The sequence below is a fragment of the Nipponia nippon genome, unplaced genomic scaffold (assembly GCF_047370975.1).
Source record: "Nipponia nippon isolate SJK-2023a ecotype South Korea unplaced genomic scaffold, ASM4737097v1 scaffold_2, whole genome shotgun sequence".
NCBI lineage: Eukaryota > Metazoa > Chordata > Aves > Pelecaniformes > Threskiornithidae > Nipponia > Nipponia nippon.
Window position 1 is genome coordinate 121,643,070 of NW_028262336.1, and position 12,742 is coordinate 121,655,811.

Genomic DNA, 12,742 nt, shown 5'->3' on the forward strand with positions numbered 1-12,742 from the left:
GGGCGGAAAGAGTATGGAAACGTGGCTTGGGAGACGGAGAGAGCTGAGGAAGCAAAAGCTGTGTTTCAGGAGCGGGGTGTTGGTTCCAGGAGCATCTGACGGGACGAGTGATCTCAGAGGGAGTTAAATCTTTCAGAGCTCAGTGTTGGCAGCTGACCGTGTTTCCCCAGCCTGACGTCCTCCTGCTTATGGGTTACACAAGGCTGTGTTGTCACAACAGTCGCTGTGTCCAGCAACTGCGGCTTGAGTTTCCTTCTAAAAATAGAGCCGAGTTTGGAGGTGACGTGGATGGCAGCATCAGGAATGAGTCAGCAGCTTGCTGTCAGCACGCTAGCAAAGCACATCTGGGGAAGGTGCCATGTAAACGCAGCAAGTCTATTCTTATCTGATCCCCTCCTATGGCATGCTTTTCCCACCATCGCCTCTCCTGTTCTTTCCCTTTCTGGAAGGCTGTAACGTCTCTGCAGTTTACCTGAACCAGGTCCAGGCCCTCCGGCGTGAGGTGCCTAACAAACCAGTCCTCCTCCGCTGCCGCCATTCTTTGAGCCCTCCAAGCTCATCCAGAAAATGGATGCACCTCACAGACTGGGTTGAAGAATAGCTCATAGATTTTCTTGGATGAGGGAGAAAATGTTTAAAGGTGTAGGATCCATCGACAAATGCTGTGTTGACACTGACGGGAGCTGCCTTGACTTCACAGATTAGAGCTGGCACAAGCAAGTACAGAAGCAATCCGTGGGACTGACAGCTCCTCAACCGTTTAGGCTAAGTTCCTCCTGCCGACGCTGATTAACAGAAGTAATTGCTGAACTTAGAGCTCAATTTTAATACATCATAGATTTGCAGCTAAATTACAGGGTTAAATGGTAGCCACTCTTGCTCGATTGGAGTTGCTTTTGGTCCCAGTGGTGTAATGGAAGCAGTCTTTTTTGTTAAAAAAAGGCACTAAACTCATCTCCTCCTGGTTTCTCTAGGGCTGATTTCTGTGTCGCAGGTGTTGCTCAGTGAGGAACGCAGTGCTTTGGTTCGGCTTGGAAGAGAACAGCGTAGCAGAAGCAAGATTTCCTTATTTCATTTAATTAGTGTTGTCTTCTCTGCTTTGCGGTAGGGAAGTCCATGACATTCACCATCATTCAGCTCTCTTAAGGGAACCCTTAACTGTATTTTAAAAATCCCATGAATGCAAAAAGAGGAATTTAGAGTAAGAGAGGGGAAAAAAAACGGGCCATGTTGAGTATATCCTGTTCCTGCCAGCTGCACAGGGGAGGCCCCCAGCTGCTTTTGATGCTGTACGGCCTAGAGATTCCAGCTCTGCCGCCGTGAGGGTTTCTACAGCCTTGTCTGGGAGGTGCCGAAAGTCCTCAGTGACTTTCAGACCCAGTCAGGATCTTCCCGAATCTCATCCTGCTGCTGTTTGCCGTAGGAATAACGTGGGGTCGCTGCAGTAGCTCTTCTCTGCAGATGCTGCACATCGCCTCTTACCCTGTGAGTGACGCCACCGCAGGATGAACTGTCTCTGCTCTCAAGCAATTTTGTTTTTGTAAAAAGACCCACGATTGACATATTTAATCCTTATCCTGGTTTAAAGAGGAAACAAGCAACCTTTTAAAGGTACATTTATTAATTTTCATGGGTTTCAATCAAGTGCACACGAATAGAGGACCACCAGCAGCCCCTAAGGGGGTGTCTGTTCCGCGGAAAGCACTACAGTGAGAGTGCGGAGTACTGTCTGTCCCAATAATCTCTCCAGGACAAATGCTTAAAGCGAGGAATGAAGCAGGTATGTTTTAATCCCTTCATGCACACAGATGCTTTAATTCCCAAGTGCTTTAGGGCCTTCTGAATGAAAGGTTGCACCTGGATCATTAGGCATGAGCACTCCTTGAACACATCTGACCCTTTTTCAACCCATTTCACCTTTCACAAGCTCCTGTAGCAATGAGCTTCACCATGTAAGCACACGTAGGGTGAGTAATCCCTTTGTTTAACCCTGCTGCCTGATGTGTTATTAGGCAGCACGGACGGGAACAGCAGTAGTTCCTCCACACAAGGAAAGGCTTTCAGGTCACTGAGGGCTGCTAGGCAGGTCTTCGGGTCCTCTTCTGCTGCAAAATACTACGCAGTCCATAGAGTCACGTTCTCTTGGCCCTTATGAATATGCAGAGATTATTTTATTGGTTATCTATAGGAGAAGGACAGAATAATAGAAACTGGGTCTGTGGAAAAGTCAGCACACAGCACTGGTACTGATTGTGATCATCTGCTTAATGGGCTGATTGACTGCTTTGGGACCTTCCCCTTGCAGTGTCCTTTCCTTAATAGAAACACTGAGTTACACAGTGTGTTTTATTTTTATGACTCTTGTAAAAGAATGCAATTTTAGATCAGCTGAAGCGATTTAAAAGTTTGACCTGGACTTGACAAATTGCTTTGGCTGAACCAAAAAACCAGACAAGTCCAACCAGACAAGTTCTAACACCCGAGCTGCATAGTTACCGAGAAGATTTATCAACCTTCTTCAGTTGGTGTGCTCGTACTTCACTTGTCAGGGTACTGGGAGAGGGAAATGTTAATTTCCTTGCTCCACAAACGCAGTCCCTGGATGCATGAGTCAGCTTTGGGAAGGGTTGCTAAATTACAGGGTGTTGAGAGAAGCACTGGCATCACTTAATCCCAAACACAATCTTCAAAGGTTTTGAATTAGTTTGAGTTTTTATTAAGCTTAAGATCTGCAGAACATTTTTTAGGTGGTTCTATTTCTATTTATTGATTGATTGTAAAACACAGCAGAATAACTATTTCAATTTACTACCATTTTTGGTGCAAATGAATGAGTGGTGTAACTGAATCGTGTTTATCACTCACTCCGTGGAGAACGGAGGTTATCCCCGCCCTCCAGCCATCAGCAAGCTGACCAAGTGTCACGGCTTCCTTTCCAAAGGCAAACCAAAGGTATTTCAGCGTAAGGGAATCTGAAATAAAATTCCCGGCACTGCCCCTTTGAAACTGATTTTCTAAAGAGACAATTGGCAAACCAAATATCCAAGTGGTATTGGGGTCATCCAAATTTAATTTTGCCCGATTGTTTTGCAGCCCCCGCCGAGGCCGAAGGGCCTGTTTCGCCCAGCCATACGATTCACAGGTCACTTCAGCCAGGTTGAGTGAATGAACTGTGCAGATGGCATTAGGGCAGGACAGAGTAGGTGATTCAGTGTTACCCATGTGTACGGAGAGCCTGAAAAATCCCCCCACACTTTGAAATTACGGGCAGGCAGAGCTGCACAAATACGGCAGCCTTTGGGCTGGGAGCCGGCAGCAGTTGCTTGGTTGCCCATCTATAGAAAAGGAGATACTGCTGACTGAAGCGGGGAAGGCGATCTCAGCTCTGAGTAACTGATCCTTTCAATACCAAGGATATGGGGCTTTATGGAAATCAGTTAGTATAAGCCATTTATAAGTGGTTTGGTTTCCTTATTTATAAGGGTTGGGATATCACTCTCCCTCAGCAGAACTTTATAGAGAGGAGTGGAAATATATTTAAGCTATTTTGTATACTTGTCAGGATGTAGCGGGCCATGATGAATCGTACGTTCATACAGAGTTATCAATTAAGCTGAGAAGAAGAACAAAGCAATTGATGCCAGCTGTGCATTCAGCCTGATGTGAGCCGTAATTTATTCTTACAGCTTCAAACTGCGCATGGAAACAAGAAGAGATAATATGTTCTTTTGCAGCAGCAAGGCAATGGCACAGAACTTCAAAGGCTAACTACCACTGAAAAAGTCTGTTTACTGGTGAAACATTTGTTCACTGGTTTGTACTGTTAAAGAGATTTCTGTAAATGAAGGAGGAAGCACGCTTTGTCAGATACATACTTTTTATGTGGAAATTCCTTGTTTGCCTCATCCTCTGAAGATCCTACAGCAGCGACCACTGACAAAGCTGGCTGCTGTTCGCAAGGAAGAGGCAGTAATGGCTTTTTTTCCACCATCCAGATATCCTAACCCTTCCTCGGTTACCGCCCATTGCAGCTAACATCAGGCTATGATGGAGCAGGAAGAGCGGGCAATGCAGGAAAAGGGAAGAAAAAACAGTGCAGTAGGTACCGGTCAGCGTTCACAGGGTATCGCGTCCTTCAGCAACCCCTTAAGCTACAGCTGTGGAGATGAGCAGCTTCGTAACTGTGAGTGGCCCCAGTTAGGCAGAAGTAAAGAGAACAACAAAAACGTAGTCGCTGTTCTGGCATCCCCAGCATTGACTGCTCCCGTCTCCTGTGTGCGTGCGGACAAGGTCGGTTAAGCACTACTTTTCCCAACAGAACGGGTGAAGCACAGACTGCAGAAGTATAATTTCCTCCTCGTGTGCCTAAGGCTTGATTTGTGAAAAGTAATTTAACAGTAAATTATGAGCATAACATCCATAGGTACACAGTCCTTCGTCTTTCAGAGCGGATTATTGGAAATGATGCCAATGAAAGCCTCTCTTAGTGGCATATAGCCCCCAAAACAGCTTCCCGAAGGACTAAACTATAGTAATTGCTCATTCCGTTCTCTGAATTCAAGGCATTTGAGATGAGAACAGCTCCTTCTGTAGCCTAGTAATTGTCCTGTTTCTGTCTTTTTTAGTACCACATCTGTCGTATTCCCCATAAAACAAAAAGGATTTTATTCCCACAACCTGGTGCAATTTATGGTTGTGAGAAAAACTGTAGTACATTTTACATAAGAGAAGAAATGGGTTATGATCAGCTCCCACAAACTGGAGTGTGATTTAATAAAATTCTAGCAATTTTATTAGTTGTAAAGCATAGAGATGGAAGTACATTTAAAGGGCAAATGAAGCAAGAATCAATTTTTTTACAGATTAAACAGTTTTGTACAATTACCCTTCTCATGCATTTCAGTTTCTCTTTGAATGTAAATGCAGCTCCTGATGGGAAACTTTCTTCAGGCCTTATTTGAAGACAGAATAACTCCAAGCCCCATGCCAATAGCGCCAATGTCCTCCATCTCCCTCAGCTGGAAGAAGACATCTGCATGAAAGAGATCTGCCAGGAAAAAACAGGAACAAAAGCTGCCATGGGTTTGGGACTAGTGACAGTGCCAAGCAGGGAGGTCAGCTTTGGGTTATCCCCCGTGATCTGTATATTCCAAAGTGCAAATAACGGAGGGAGGTGCGCACGGTCTTTCAGAGGGGTGGACACTCGCTCCCCGAGAAAATGCTTTTGGATTGCTGCATATAAGCGGCTGTTTTCTCTGATTATCAAGAATGGCTAGTACTGCTTTGGCAATCAGCAGGAGGGCCAATATTTTATTTTTTCAGGAAAAGAAAGCAAATCGGTATAATGAGCACTCACCAGTGCTGCAGAATAGATTCTAAAATACCGAGATGCCTTTGGCATGATTTATATTATAAAAGTAATGATCAGAACAAGAAAAATGCACGTGCTGAGGAGTGCTACATTTTCTTTCTTGAAATGCGTGCTGCTGATCACCGCTACAAACAAGATTTACAGGTAGCTTGGCAAATAACTGGTTTTGTAATCGTACATCCAAAATAATGGGTCCTCAAAATCGTCAGATCTTTCAGAAAACTCTAATTGGGAACTGATTCTTCCTTCTCCCCACCTCCAAATTTGCTTCCATCTAGGGTTGTTCTTAAAGCTACAGTTTTATCAGTGTCAGAGAAGCAGTAATTTCTAGCTCAGGAGTTCTTTGATACACAGAGCTCCTGCTCACCCTACCAGTACACTTGCGTGCATTCAGAAGGTTGGAAACTCAGGCAGGCAGGCAGGCAGGAGAGACTGGGTCACTGCGGTAGCCTAACTACAGTGCATTTCAGACTTTGCTGTCTGACTGAGCTTTTCGAAGCCATCATCCTATGCTACTTCTTTCAGTGTCCCTGCTGCGGCCTGCACAGTGAAGGCTGCAATGGAAATCTGCCTCTTTACTTCTTCCCAGGCTCCACGCTGATCTGCTTTGCTTTCAATATCAAACATGGCATCATAGATCCCTGGGAAAGACTCTCCAGCATACTTGTTGTGACTGCTTGGAGCAAAGATGACATGTCTGTGGGGAAAGAAGGAAAAAATATAGGTATACTAAATACAATAACCATTAATGGTGTACGTGTTCATTGTAGGGAACTGTGTATGTGCTACATAAAGCAACTATGAACCCTGTGAAGATCAGAACCTACTAAATACACAGGAAATCTAGCTGAACTGTCTTTAAAAGGAGAGGCGTAAGCAGCCCCAACGGCAAAATCTATGGGGAGGGACACAGACTTAGGACAGGTAGCCTTCTCCTTGGGAAGAGATGGTGCGTTTGCCTAATTAGGAATGAAAGCATGTTGAATTTTTTGTAAACGGGAGCTCAACAAACCTGTTGAACTAATGTGGCAGTCTGGAACAGGGAATAAAACTAGTTATGGGGGTACAATGAGAAGAAGTGGAACAGAAACCTCAAAAAATAACTAATAATTGAATGACGGTCAGCAGATGTGGGAAAGGAATGTGAAAAGAGGGGGAAAAAAAACTATGGGAGAACTCTTCAGAAGAGCATGAATTCTTCAGAGAAGAAGTGATTATATTGTAACAGAACTGGGCAAAAGTATCACTTAATTTTGTTAGTTGATTTTGCTGGGTTTTTTTAAATAATGAATGCTTTCAGATCTGCTTTTAAATTGATGGTTTTTGTATGAAGTATTAAAGCACATTTGTGAAAGAGGAGGTGAAAGAGGGCCCCCCATATCAAAATAAACACTAAAACTGCATTAATAAATGCAAGTAAGTAAAAAAAAAAAATTAAAGACAGCTCTAAACAATACCTTACACCCAACAGGAACAACTGTAGAAAGCAACCGTTTCATTCTTCCAAAAGCATAAACGACAGTTTATCCTAGGAGGATGGAAGTGTGGTTCTACCTGCCTAAGGGACTTCTGGCTTGGTGTGAAGGCCATCAGTCAGTGAGGCAGATATACCCAGTCATTAAGAAAAGGGGGATGCAGAGAGTAAAGTGAGGTACTCACACACATGATGCTGGAAGCTAACTTCTCGTCAAGTGTTACTAATAAATGCACTGGGTTTCTATAAAGGGTATTGTGGTGCACCGATCATTGCCTTTCTCTGGGCCCATGTGCTTGTAGAGAGAAAACTTCAAGAATAACTAATTAATGATTTAAGCTACTAGGAGCATCTATAGAAGCAGCCAAAGCTGCGACAGATGGATCTCTGCAGCACAACTCCTGGGCCTTTATCTGTCTGGTGCTCAAAGGTCACTCTCTCCAAGCTCTCTCTTCTGGACTTCTCTCTTCACCTGACCCTCACTACACGTCTGTTCTCATCCTCTTCTCCCTTTCACTCTACTCTCGTTTCTCCTTTCTTTCCACACAGTTGATTCTCCACTGAATCCTCACTTTGTACAGGTTTAAAAGAGCAAGTGGTGACAGAAGTAGTACTACACACCTGCGAATAAAAGTCAGAGTATGATGGCCAATAAAAACAGAGTGCCAGACCCAAGAAGAGGAATTAGGCACCACAAGACTGGTGCAGCCGAGGAGTTCTCCTTGGGCATTATAAACAACATCTACTACTCACTGGATTGTACCTAAAACAGAATCTGTTGAGCTGTAATTCCTATACGAGGCCTATACAGCAGTTCAACTGAGCGGTCAGTTAGGGTGGGGTTCACCTGCAAAAATACAGTGCCTTAGACAGGTGGTCAAGAAACTTGTTGCCTCACCTGTAAAACTTCCTTCCTGGTAAGCCAAGAGGATCAATGAAAGCTCTTTCTATAAACATCAGCTGATCGTTCATGATTCGCACTGCAACTGGACTGCAGAAAATGGAGACAGAGATGTTTCACATAACAAGGAAACATGACTTCCTAGTTTCATTTAAACACTTTTCCTCTTCTTTGGACAGAAAAGAAACTGACAAAGATGGTCTAAAGTTTGCAAAAAGATGAGGTTTTGCAAATGGAGATATCCAATACATGTTATATTAGGCTTTCTGTGTTAGAAAAATCAACTACAAGATTTCATACTATGCAAAAAATAAAATGGGAGACTTTCTAAGAGTGTCAGGTACTTGCTTAGTAGTAAATAGCACTAGCAAGATCCCACTTAACAGAGGGGAGAGGAAGGCTGAGATTCAGGTCAAGATGACAATACCTAGATTTTGGTATCCACCCATAAGCCAAGTGTCCCAGCTCCCCCTCTAATCTGTACAGTAAGTAAGGATGGGATTTAGTTGCCTAAACACAACTATCTGGTACCATACTAGGTGCCTACCTGGCCTGCAGCCACTATACTCAGAGGGATGGGAGTCCTATAGGGCCCTTAGGTTTGCAAGCATCATATAGATTATATGGGACCGGTGCTGTTTAACATCTTTGTCAGTGACATGGACAGTGGGATCCAGTGCACTCTCAGCAGGTTTGCCGACGACACCAAGCTGTGTGGTGCGGTCGACATGCTGGAGGGTAGGGATGCCATCCAGAGGGACCTTGATGGGCTTGAGAGGTGGGCCTGTGCGAACCTCATGAAGTTCAACAAGGCCAAGTGCAAGGTCCTGTACATGCGTTGGGGCAATCCCAAGCACAAATACAGGCCGGGCAGAGAATGGATTGAGAGCAGCTCTGAGAAGGACTTGGGGGTGTTGAATGATGAGAAGCTCAACATGACCTGGCAATGTGCGCTTGCAGCCCAGAAGGCCAACTGTACCCTGGGCTGCATCAAAAGAAGCGTGACCAGCAGGTCAAGGGAGGTGATTCTCCCCTTCTGCTCTGTTCTCATGAGACCCTACCTGGAGTATTATGTTCAGCTTTGGAGCCCCCAACATAGGAAGGACATGGACCTGCTGGAGCAAGTCCAGAGGAGGGCCACGAAGATGATCAGAGGGCTGGAGCACCTCTCCTATGAGGAAAGGCTGAGGGAGTTGGGCTTGTTCAGCCTGGAGAAGAGAATGCTCCAGGGAGACCTTATTGCAGCCTTCCAGTACCGGAAGGGGGTCTACAGGAAAGCTGGAGATGGACTTTTTACAAAGGCATGTAATGATAGGACAAGGGTTAATGGCTTTAAACTGAAAGAGAGTAGATTCAGACTAGATATAAGGAAGAAGTTCTTCACTATGAGGGTGGTGAGGCACTGGAACAAGTTGCCCAGAGAAGTTGTGAATGCCCCACAAGGCCAGGTTGGATGGGACTTTGAGCAACCTGGTCTAGTGGAAGGTGTCCCTGCCCATGGCAGGGGGTGGTTGGAACTAGATGGTCTTTAAGGTCCTTTCCAATGCAAACCATTCTATGATTCTATGTCTTAGATACTCTGAAGCATCACTCTGTCTCCTTGGGGTGTGCTGAAAGTACAAATTCTGGCATCACCAACAACACTCAAGTGTAGGTGTCTAAATACAGAGCTCAGTCCAACTTTAATTTTCACTGCTACCTGCCTTTCCATATATTACAATATTTTTAATGACAAGCTGATACTAGTAATAAGCTTTACAGCTGACACTATTCATCACAGGAAGCAGAATTCATCTTAGCAGATATTGCCTGTCTCAGAGTTCAAGGGCTCTATTCTACACTAATCAGAGAGACTCCTTGTGTAGTCACTGGAAAGAAAGAAATGCCACCCGGGGTACCTAAGGCAGATATACATATATATCTATCTATAATTTTTGTTTTTCAGACTTACTCTTCCTTGTCAACTTGTTCAAGTCTCCTGTGAAATTCAGCAGCAGCCTTTGAGAAGTTCACCACAGCGGAAAAAAGAGGATCTAGAAAAGAAAGGACTTTGTAAACAACTTCAAAGTATCTGCTGAGCCCAATATACCCTTCAGTTGCCCAGTGGAAGAAAAACTACATTTGTTTTGGTTAAATAATTGCATGAATTTTGTTGTCTTTCCATAGTCCATTAGTTTCCCTAGTGTAGACTTTGAAGAGCTGCTCTACTAGCTGTAATAGGCAAAGACCTTTTGCAACGAGGCCAACAATAAAGTAAATGCTTGATAAAGCTTTCAGAAGTATACATCTTCCGTCTGCCTGGCAAGGAAAAGACTGCCTGGCATTGCAAACGGAGAACTCTGCAGTTTCCTTTTTAACAAAGGGATGCACTGCAGCGTTTAGGTATAAAAAGCCTGACTTAAATCAAAAATGCCAGCTCTTCCAGCAAGCTGTGGAAGGACAGCAGGATTTCCCTCTTGGAACATTATGTCCTATTCATATCATAACAGAAGAGTGTGATATGTGTATTGTATAGTATTAGGTGAGACATAAAAGACACAACTGCCATGGAACACAGTGATAGACAAGGTAGATTGGAGTAGCCAAGTCCCGTGCTTGCTCCACACATGCACTAGAGTTACAGCACACGAGGTGTCTCTGCCATGAGCCCATGTGCCATCCCATGGTGCTGCTACTCAAACCCCAGGATTTTGCCTGTTACACCTGACTATGTGCAGTTGGGCTGGTGGGTAAGTAAGTAGTTGCTTTTTCCTGCTCTGTCCCTGGCAGAACATCCAAGCTATGTGGAATAACTTAGCTAAAGAAGCAGTAGGCTTTTCTTTTAATGACAATATCAGCTGTGATGATTTTCCTGTAGAAGGGTTTATTTAATACAGACCTGCGGAAAGTATCAATTTATACAGCTAAATTTTGTGCAGTAAGTAAAAGGTGAGTGTTATGAGGAGAAGAACTTCTGGCCTTACCAAAATTCAACTCAGTTACCAAGAAGGAAGATTTACAACCTGTACATTTTGCCCATAAGTTTCAGAAAACTTTAGATAAACCAGAGTATCCTCTCTTCGATTGTACAGGAATATGGAGCATAAGATTAGGTCATCTCCTAAATCCAGTCCTCCGTTGACAACTATGACCCTTCACTGTTTATAAATTTATCACACTATTTAGTGTGATAGGCTTTCTGTTCCCAGGACTCCTATTGAAAGCTGTTCTGCAGTCTCATTTACACTTCTATTTCTAGCAAACTTATTTATTCATCACCAGCCTACACTTGCTTGTTCTTGTATTAGTGTTTTTCTTTAGTTTACATAATGCACGTATGCGACCTGTTTACGGACCACAGTATAGACAGACCCACGTCACCTTGCGAGAGTGAGAATTTAGACTTGTCCACAACCATGGCAATAGTTATAAGTTTGCCAGAGGGCAGAGTTCTGCCCTGCTGACATCATGGCTATATCACGGCAACAGATTATGTTTCAGAAGCAGCAGGAGGGGACTTAAGAGAAAAGAAGAAAGGTCATCTGAAAATATGTAGGAGAATTTGTGCTTATGTTCACTAGCTATTCAGTGCTTTCAGTGTTGGTTATTTTAGAAAAAATCACATTTCTTTTTTTTCCCCCTGCAAACCCTAGTTCCTGATCGCATATGACTACAAGGGCATATTTCATGAAGAAATGTTTCTAGCCCTCACTGTTGCAGCGGAGCAGCTGAAATATGAATCCAAAGGCAAATAAAAGCCTTTACCTATTATTTTGAAGGAAATTTTGAGTGAAATGAATTTTAATTTTCACAGTATTGTAAAAACTGCCTATATATTTTAATGCACTCTGGCGCAATAGAATAAACAAAAATTAAAAATTATAGTTTTATTAAAGAAATAATTTAAAACTGATCAGGCATCAGAGAAGAGCCATGAAAATAATGAAAAGACTGAAAAACATGCCTTGTAAAAAAATGGTCAGTGACACACCTATAAAGTTATTAAGGAGAAGGTTAAGTGATATTTGGGGAAAAAAAGCTAAGAAAAAGATTGCTTCTAGAATCTAGGAACAAAACTAGATGCGTTGGTCAGAAGGTAGTCTGGGCAACTTCTAATATGAAAGGAGAAAGAAACTCAAACAATGAAAACAAATTATTTAACAGAAAATTTGGTAGATGTTCTACTACTGCAAAAAGAAATGCCAGATTTGATGTTTCCTTACAAGACAAGCTGCAGTAAATGCAATAATATATTGAAATAAATCCTTGTGTTATGCAAAATCTCAGACCAGATGATCCATCACATAAGGCTTCCTCTGCCTCGGGTGGCCTTTTTACAAAAAAGGGTGGCTTTTCAAAATAGTCAAGAATTTTTCACCCAAGTCATTACATGAAGTTTTAAATGTCATTTTTAATTTTCCCCAACTGAGGATTTGATTTACTTCTAATGTTTCACACAACCCAAAAGACTACTGCATCGCCAAAAACTTGTTTATGTCTCTAAGCCATGGGTCCATCAGATACCAAGTTAATTAGGACTGACTGAAAATCCTTCTTGGTACAGAAACAGAAGGGGTGAATGAGGCAAGAAGAAAGAAAGAAAGAAGAGAAAGAGAGGGAGGGAAAGGAGATTACTGTGGAAGCTAGCCTAGCCTGGGATCCACAGCACTCCGCTGCTTCTGACCTGTTTTATCTGCTTCATTGCAATGTGTTCAAGTGCTCAGCAAATGGATGTATTTATGCAGAAGAGTTAAAGTGCTTCCGTTGCCTAAGAGTGGTATCCAGGCACTGAGACAGATGGTAAGCCAGTTTCCTCAGGTCAGATGAAGTCTTTGGCTGAGGAGGAATGGGCACCTGTGTCTTCCAAGTTCCAGGCAGTTGCCATAAATGTTTAACTTGTCTTCTTTTCTAAGCAAGAAAGTGAGAAGCAGCCTGATACTGCCTCTTTGTTCTGCATTTGATTGTGGTCCATAACTGCTCATGAGCACTGCAATAATGCCCAAAATTAGTAATATGC

At 43.2% G+C, this 12,742-nt stretch overlaps 1 protein-coding gene across 4 annotated transcripts in view; it reads right to left on the reverse strand.

The window, feature by feature from the left end:
• Positions 1 to 4,764: 4,764 nt before the first annotated feature.
• Positions 4,765 to 12,742, reverse strand: part of NAALAD2 (N-acetylated alpha-linked acidic dipeptidase 2) — a 34,759-nt gene continuing 26,781 nt past the window's right edge. For 2 of the 4 annotated variants that reach the window (XM_009470375.2, XM_087755907.1), the window contains exons 17-19: positions 9,698 to 9,779; positions 7,744 to 7,836; positions 4,765 to 6,068 (exon numbers count right to left, since the gene is read on the reverse strand). In XM_009470375.2, coding sequence (XP_009468650.1) covers positions 5,879 to 6,068; positions 7,744 to 7,836; positions 9,698 to 9,779 — 365 coding nt within the window. In that variant the 3' untranslated portion in view covers positions 4,765 to 5,878. The remainder of the gene's footprint in view (positions 6,069 to 7,743; positions 7,837 to 9,697; positions 9,780 to 12,742) is intronic. The other 2 variants (XM_087755908.1, XM_087755909.1) reach the window with 2 other exon arrangements.